Below are 8894 nucleotides of genomic sequence, written 5' to 3'. Positions count from 1 at the left end.
AAAGAGCAGCGTGATTTGCTTCATCGTGTTCATTATACGGTACAGTTGGCCTAAATAAAGGGAATGAATACATATTTTATTGTTATAAAAAATGTAATAACAATGTTAATATAATTAAAAACTATTTCACTTGAACTAAAAGACTGTGAAAAAAGAAAATTTAAAAAATACATTATAGGACAAAAAAAAAAAACGTATTTAAATAATATTAAAAATAAAAATTAAAAAAATATTGGTTTCCTCTTTTGGTGTCTGTATTCATTATAATAAACTTTTTTTAAATTATTATTTTTACTTATTTATTTATTTCTGTTTCATTTTTACCACATAATTAAATTTTAGATTTTTTTCATTGTTTATTATATTAACAATAGATTTTTATTTTTTTTTACTTTATGTGTTAATTGTTTTCAGTTTATTTTAGTTGATAACTGAAGTCAAGCACGTTGCAGACACTATCTCTAATGAGTACATGAGTTTGCTGTTGTTGTTTTTTTAAATGTGTTTCCTGGCCATGTTTACATGTGTTTTAATGACAACAGGGAACTTGGACTTCAGAACTTGGAAAATTAGGTCACTTCGACTTCCGACTTCCATCTTCGGAGATGTATCGACTGCAGCACGAGACTCCAATCTAGCAATCTGCCAACGTGTTGCTCTTATCAGTGACAATAAAAAATAAAATAAAAATCTTGTTTTCAAGGGCAAAGATTGAGCTCCATAAACACTTGAGGGTTTTTTTTCTCAGTGTGTCAGCTGAAGGATTTGTGCTGCTCGAACGCTGACCTGAGAGGAAAAACCGGCTCTTGATGTCTCCCTCTGAGTAAACGCCACCGCTTTGGCTCTGATTTTTGTGTGTTCAGGTCAGATTCACAAATCAAGGCCTTAATGAGCTTTGTAATCAAAGCCTCTGTACTTAACGACAAGTTTATTTGGGTCTCCAGCTGCTCCTGGATCAATCTTAGCTCGGCGGGAGACCAAATCAGACACACCTTCCCCCCCCTACAGAGAGCCTGAGGCTGCCTGGCGCACAGTGCAGGTGGCTGAGCGGACCAGAAAACAAAAATCAAACTGTTGAAAATGACTCCTCAACCTTCCCTCCATCCCTTCATTCTGCAACCCACTCCTCCACGCCGCTGCCGTTTTTCCCCAGGTTGTCATGGTGACGGTAAAACAGCCTGTCTCTAAGGGCTCCGTGGAAGACCCTCCCCGATTGTCTGCTCTCATTTTCTCTGTCTGTCTCTATCACGGCTCTTCATTTCCCATTTTCAGCGCAAATAACTGCCCAGACTCGCAGCGAGAGGTGGAAGAGCAGACGCACAGGACCGAGCTCATCACTGGCAGCTTATTCAAGCCCCCACACACACGATTATTAGAAAGCAGCCCCGTTAGCCTCCGAGTGCACCGGTGTCATTTTAATCAGATAATGAAAGCTCCGCAGAAGGAGGGGCCCCCTTTTTTTTTTTTTTTACAGCTCAGCTTGAGAAATAGGATCAGGCTATCAAACTCCACCCAGATAAGACAACTTATTGTCATGAGCGTCTTTTAAAATGTGCCACTGATACCGAGTGTAGCAACACACAGAGGATTCCTAGAGAGGAGAAGTCTAAACATCACACAAGCTGCAATCACTTCTTGACTGTTCAATTAAAGGCTCTGTGTAATTCTCCCAAAACAAACCGGGCTGACACGCCATCCATCATCAAACTGAGGCACTGAAAGCAGTCAATAAATTAAAAAAAAAAAAAAAAAAGGAGACAGACAGGAGTTATTACTCAGGCTCTGCTGCCTCACCAAATTGATTTACAAAGCAAATCTCTGTTTGAGATGTTAAGAACGCGTATTGATAGCAGACGGCAGGATTTAAACAGCAAATAATGTGCAACATTTGGAAGCACGCGCGTCACCCAATAAACCGAGGGCCACCAAACAAACCCGCTCAAGCAAGGCGATGTCAACCAGTAAAACTTCAAAGTCACGTTTGTTCCCTCCGCAGTGACACAGCCTCGTTTTCAGTGAGATTTTCTGAGATTCGGTTTTTACGAGACCGCGCTGCTGTTTACCCACATCTGCTTGTAAAGAGCTGTAATGCATGTCCTTTGGCTCTTTGTTGAAATGTGCATCGCCGTGAATACTGAAGGATCAAACACGGTGGAGTCAAGTGGAAGCTTTTATCATCCACCTACTATGAAATGTTTTGTTAATTTGAAGTTAAGTCTAAGTAAAGCTTAGAAATGTACATTACAAAACCTGATCACATTCAGTGTACAATCAGCAGCAGGTTTCCCAGGGTGCACCGACTGAAGGTTAAAACGCTCTTTCTTGTAGTTTGAAGAAAACATAGTTACATAATAGTCTTGCTTTAGGGTCTTTTCAATGCAACTAGGCAAACAGTAAATGTGATTAATCACTCATAGGGTTCCTGACAGTAATTAAAAGAATGCTAAGTAAACACGCTGAAGGTTAGAATCCTACCGTACACTTCAATGCATACAAAGTCCATCAAAATTAAAACAGCACACAACTCCTGCTGCACAACTCCTCGCTAATAGATGGTACGTTAATCCTCAAAACCCATCAGCGGGTTTTTAAGGAATGTTTTATTTTACAAAATTGCCAGAATAAGTCCAATTATCACAGCCAGAAACAGTGAAAACAGAAAGAACTGTTGGATTTTGATATTCCTGGATGTTGTTGAACTACTCATCTGTCATTTTGTCAGAAAACAAAACTAAATCTAAGCCTGAAATAGCAATATTTCATTTTTTGTGTCTCATTTAAAGATTTGGTAAAAAATGAAGAATTCTGCACAAATAGGTTCCATGAAAAATACAAAACATTCTGAAGCGATGAAGCCATTAGTGACTTAGCTGAACTTAAATTCAGGAACTTTTTGGCTTCACTGGTTTAACTGCAGGTTGTGTTTCCACAAAGCAGAGAGAAGTACGGAAAAAATGTAAAATACCAGCAGTAAAATATCATAAGTAGACACTTGTGGGCACCCGGAAAAGTGTTATAAATGTTGATTCCTGCAAGAACTTAGTTTTATTGCCTTTTATGACTTATGACATTATAAATTTGTCAAGATGCATAGAAGACATTTTTGAGTGCTCTCTACTCTTACTTTGCTGTTTCCATAGAGGTGCAGGACTTTATATTGCAGTGATGGATGAGCCCACAGTGAGTAAAAAACACTCAGAAACTCCTTGATTAGATTTAGATTGTTAATTATCAAAAGTCTGTAAATGAGGGTTAAATAAGGACTAGACTTAGTTTTGTAGGAATTCTTTTCACTCTCAAAAGACATTTTTTTGTTTTGTTTTGTTTTGTTTAATTAAAATACAAATTGGGAATTAGTTAAGGAATGGATGTGTTGATGCCAAGACATTTCTATTTGTCTAAGATTTTTTTTATAGTGTCTTTAATAAAACAAAACAACTATTGCTTGAGGTAATAAACAGGATGTGCTGTTATTTGTATTGAAAAATGTCGATTTAACTTTTTACATTTTTTTTATTTTTTACCCACTAATAGGTTAAGATAAGAGTTAAATTGTCTTTCTGTATCCACTAGAAGCAGATGTAATGTTTTGTCAAAAATATTTTGTATACTCGTGATCCATACGTCACATGACTGATCCATGGACTGGACATAAGAAAACCAGAATGAACCTCACACACAAACCTAATGAAGGATAAATTATTCAGCATTTGGAGAATAACATTTTGTTTTCTGGAGGGGAGTTGTTCGATAGTTCAAGCTTAATTTGTGCTTCTCTAAATGGAGAACTTACTTTCTGCTCTTCAGTAGTAAACAGTCTGCACTGGTATAGCACTTTTTAACCTTACTCATTCAGCCACACTAATGGTGGCAGGGCAACAAGGTGCTCATCTGCCTTTAGGAGCAACTTCAGGTTCAATGGATGCCTTTAATTTCACTAGCCTATGCTTCCTCTCTTCTCTCCTGACCTGGAAATCATTCCCTTCTGCTATCATAGAGAATTTTCTAGTACATTTTTATCTCGAGGAGACGAGAAGCAAGGAATGAGGAGGCTTTGGGAGAAGCTTAGATGAGAAAGCACAGGTACATCCTGCATGGAAGTCTTGAATCAAGTGGTTTAACGTTTAAATGCTACGCATTCCAGACAGGTCATACAACTGTGGAGCCAACATAAGTAACCACCATTGTCTAAGGTTGACGCTATGGAACGAAGAATTTCTTATTTGGCAGCTACATCATCTTCATCGTTGCATCTCTCTCTAACATCCTTGCTGGAGGAGCTAAGTAGCAATGCACAATAAAAAAGCACACAGTGTTGTGCACAAGGACTCTTCAGCCTGTTAAGTCAACAACCTGCTCTACTGACAGAGCCACAGCAGCCTTAACCAGTTATGGGATATATCAGTCATCAATCACACAAGACATTTCTGATTTCCAGGAATGACACCCATTTGGTAAAGACTAATCTGACTGGCTGCAGCTAATACAACAACATGAGTGTGTGAAACTGCGCGTCTGCATGCATGCCTACGTTTGTGCAAATTTGGGTGTGTTCGGCTTCAATGAAAACACAGTCTGCAGCTGAGCACAGAGAGCTGTGGTGTAAAGGTCATGTTGTACTTCATGTGAAAACACACAATCTGCAAACAGCTTCAGACATGTTGGTATCTTTAACGGTTTTGGTGGAATGCTTTAAATCAGAAGACACTTTAGGGGTTTTCTTTCTGAAATGTCTGTCATCAATAATGCCCTATTATTAAAACACAACTAAGAAGCAAAACGTGGAGTTTCAGTCCAATAGGGCGTCTTCTTTGCACTGGTGTCAACCATCTCTCAACCACGTCACAAACCGCAAACTTGTCTTTTCAGAGGCATCGGAGTGTAAGCATTCAGCAGCATCATGCTTGAAAAGCCATCGAAAATGTCAGCGCACGCTTTGTTTTGATAATATGCAAAGATTGGAGATAGTTTGATATCAGCTCTCACCTCGTTCTCTTTGATCTCGTACTTGGACGAGTGCTTTCCATGACTTTTCCTCCGGAGCTTCTTCAGGTCTGTCTGAGAGCGCTCAAGGGAGTCCTGCTTCAGCTTGTGCTCTGACTGGTAGCGCTTGAAGGTGGCCTACAGACAGACATTTGAAAAGAGAGGGAGAGATGAGTAGATTGCCACTGTTGCTACACAAGCGCTCCTGAAATCATCTCAAGATTGAAATAAATCACCGCGAGAGGAGCGAAAGCATCATTTATACCTCCAGAGCAGAAACATGTATACAAACCCTTAACAAGATTAGGGAGGATGGATGGGTGTATGCTTGCGTGACAGACAGAAGTGTGCTGTAGATGATGACACTTACGTTCATGTATTTAACATCCATCTCGGTCTTCTTCTCCAGCTCCACAATAACCTCTCTGTGGAATCTCTTGAACTGCAGAGAGAAAACACACACTTCAAATTCGTTGCAACATACGTACATGCATTTTGTTCCAACATACTGTTCAGTCACATGGCTCGTTATAGTAAGAGAGGAGTGACCAGGTGGAATGTATGATAATGGGTTTCTGAGGGGATGAGATTCCATCAGGAGCGGCTTATCAGCTTGTTAAGGTTAAAGATTAACAACTTTCGCCTCTCGCTGATAAACTCCAGCCCAGCCAGGGGAGTCAACTGCATTGACATTGTACATTTCTTCCAAACTTTACCCACATCAGGCTGAGCGTTTCAGCCGCTGCCATATTTAAAGTGGTGACACTTGACTTCAGTTTACTTGTTGTCACCGGGTATCTGAAGCATTTCCCCCTGAGGCAGCGGAGTCAGGAATGATTCTATGTCTTCTCCACTCTTGTCAAACTTTCCTTCACCTTTTGTTACAGTGATTTCAAACTCTCTAAAATGAAAGGAATGAGCTGAAAAGGTTGTCGAGGTTACATTTCCAGAGAGGACAGCGTGATAAATGGCCAATCTCTCTCTATTATCTGAAGATAAGATGACAGTTTGTGGCTACAGAGTAGTTCTAGGAATGACAATTGTTCGCTCCAAGAGGCTCAATGGGCGACCTGTCAATGTGCCATTTTTTTTAATGGTATAATTGCAACACAGACAAGACTCTTTTTTTTACAGCACATTCAATTTTTTTGCTTTTAGTCTTCTGATTCAAGAGCAGAGAGAAAGAAGCACAGATGGAAGGGGGGAACCTAAAGCAATGTAGACTTAGCAGTAAGGAGTCAGGATGTCCAATCAAAAGCCGGCTAAAGAAGAAGGCTGACCATATTGTGTGGTTTTCTTTATACCAGCAAATCCTATGACCAAAACCAGCAATGTCTCTTGATGCTTTCTGACTTCATGGCTAGATCATACATGAGCCTTAAATCTTGCAAGGTGGCTCTGTGGTTAGCACCGTCGCCTCATAGCTAGAAGCTCCCCAGTTCGCATCCTGGTAGGATCTTTCTGCATGGACTTTGCATGTTCTCATCGTGCAGCGTGGGATCTCTCTGGGTTCTTGGGCTTCTTTCCACAGTCCAAAAACATGTTGAGGTTAATTGGTGATTCTAAATTGTCCGTAAGTGTGAATGTGAGTGTGCTTGGTTGTCTGTCTCTAAGTGTGGCCCTGTGATAGACTGGTGACCTGTCCAAGGTGTCCCCTGCCTTCAGCCTGAGTCAGCTGGGATAGACTCTGACCAGTTAGGATTAAGTGGTGTATAGATAATGGATGAATGGATGCTTCACTGCATACACCCATCAGCTACAAAATTAAAACCACTGACAGGTAATCTGGATAACATTGATTATCTTGGTTGCTGGCATTCTTGTGGATCCTACCTCCTAAACATTGTTCCAGACCAAGTACATCCCTCTATATCACAGTATGCTCACCCACACAACGAAAAGTGCTCAGGAACACCTCAAGGTACACAACAAAAAGCCCAAGATGTTGACCTGGCTGCCAAATTCCCCAGATCCAAATCTGATCAAGCATCCATGTAATGCACCAGAACAAGATTATTCATGTAGGCCCTTTCCAGAAACTCACAGGACACAAAGGACCTACAGCCTACAACCCACAAGTACCTGACACCACAAGAAGCCTCAAGAGGTTCCATGTACTTGCACCAATGGGTCAGAGCTGTTCAGGCGGCACAACAGTGTTTTAGCTCAAAATACTGCAAAGATGGTCATTTCACCATCACCCTTGGTTTTAGTGGTGCTCTAAATGGACTGTTTTGCTCTGAAAAGCTGCTTTTCCTTTCCCCTTTGGAAAAAAAAACACATTGTGTCTGTAATTGACAGCTCCTGCTGTCAATCACAGTTAGTTCAGTGTTATATATCCCTTTCGGTTGAATTCTTACTAGCTTGTAGAGTTGATATTTTAGCTAGTTGTGGGTTTTATAGCCATCTTCATATCTCATCTTTACACCTCCAAGTTTAGAACAACCACACAAACACACACAAAAATTGATTTTTATCATACATGCCCTTAAATGGTGTAGAGAAATTGAATATTACTGGCACTGGGACCAGACTTTAAAGTGACTTACATTCTCCTCCAGCTCATTGTGGACCTTCCTGTGGGATTCTGCAATCTCCATCAGAACCACACCTAGAAAAACATCCAGAACAACCAAAATTATTACAAAGAAACAATGTAATATGATGTTTTATGAATAATGTAATATTGATGTTTTATGGTTATTATTTTTTAAAACAGATTCAGATGTGCTACACAAAGCTTTATGGTTGCTAGTTGGACGTATTATTTGGACAGAGGCTGCTGGTTGTTCTATCCAGTCTTTATGTTAAGCTAAGACAGAGGCATTATAGGGGAGAAACAGAAATCTATGGGATTCCATCACACCAAGGATCATGGTTGTGTAGCTCATGCCCCACCCCTCCCTTCAAAGAGCCAATAGTTGGCCTTATAGAACCGGGAAACCTTTAGCCAATATATAACCTGTAGGAAAAATGCTTTCCAAGGCAGAGTCACCAGACCTTTTAAGCATTTTTTTGTTCTTGCTATAACTGCCCCGGGTTTCCAAGATGGCTGCTGAGTGGCAAAACTTGACTAAAAGGACTTTGGCAAAGCTAACTGACTGCTGTAGCTTCACACTGACTAGAGATAAATAAGAGAGGTGTCAAACTTTCAGCAAGAAATCCACCAACTCCATTCACCAAAATGATAACGTTAATGTTCCTTTCTGAGACGCAGGTGGCAGAAAGCAACTGAAAATCAGCAAGCACAGATCCAATGAATGCTTTGTCTAACAAGATGCAAATTCAGAGGGAGATGTAACATATTTTGTGTAAGAGAACAGTTAACACTTTCCAACATTCTTGTATAACCGGTTTTTCATCAAGCCTCGCATTCGTCTTTACAGCCCATATTTTACAGATGACTTATCTCCTTTCAATATTTGAGCAGCTGTCAATAAGTAATCTCTATGAAACATGCTGGTATTGTGCGGTCAGATACAGAACAGTCTCCATTCACAGACAGGCTACAGCATAGACAGAGCAGCATATGACATGAAACAATGGGAGCGAGTCAATACTGTAAACAGAAGTGGACAGTCAGAGCTAAGCAGTTTATAGTGCTACCTCTGTCACAATGGGGTGAAATCTAGACTCAAGGTTTACTATAGGACACGCTGTTCTGGTGAAACCTGCAAAAGCACGTACAGTTTTTTCTTTTTTTTTACTAGAAAACATATCTGGACATGTGACAGAGTCAGTGAAAGGGAAAAAGAGCAAAAGTGAAGGACCCACATGGATTTCAACACCTTCAGAGGAAAGTAAAGAAAACGCAGGTGGCTGTGTTTTTTAAAAAACTTTTTTACTGAAGACTCTCTAAAAATTGCTCATGTCAGCACGCTGCAACTAAACACCTCGGCACTCGCGCACAT

At 40.2% G+C, this 8894-nt stretch overlaps 1 protein-coding gene across 1 annotated transcript in view; it reads right to left on the bottom strand.

Annotated features, from left to right (window-relative positions):
• The window catches only part of baiap2l1a (BAR/IMD domain containing adaptor protein 2 like 1a), a 23481-nt gene extending 15607 nt beyond the window's left edge, over positions 1-7874 (bottom strand). The window contains exons 1-4 of the mRNA XM_008301925.1: positions 7850-7874; positions 7533-7594; positions 5354-5425; positions 4987-5121 (exon numbers count right to left, since the gene is read on the bottom strand). Coding sequence (XP_008300147.1) covers positions 4987-5121; positions 5354-5425; positions 7533-7594; positions 7850-7874 — 294 coding nt within the window. The remainder of the gene's footprint in view (positions 1-4986; positions 5122-5353; positions 5426-7532; positions 7595-7849) is intronic.
• Positions 7875-8894: the final 1020 nt, after the last annotated feature.

Source organism: Stegastes partitus, unplaced genomic scaffold (genome assembly GCF_000690725.1).
Source record: "Stegastes partitus isolate 25-593 unplaced genomic scaffold, Stegastes_partitus-1.0.2 Scaffold1732, whole genome shotgun sequence".
NCBI classification, from domain to species: domain Eukaryota; kingdom Metazoa; phylum Chordata; class Actinopteri; family Pomacentridae; genus Stegastes; species Stegastes partitus.
This window is presented reverse-complemented; position numbering and strand designations above follow the sequence as displayed.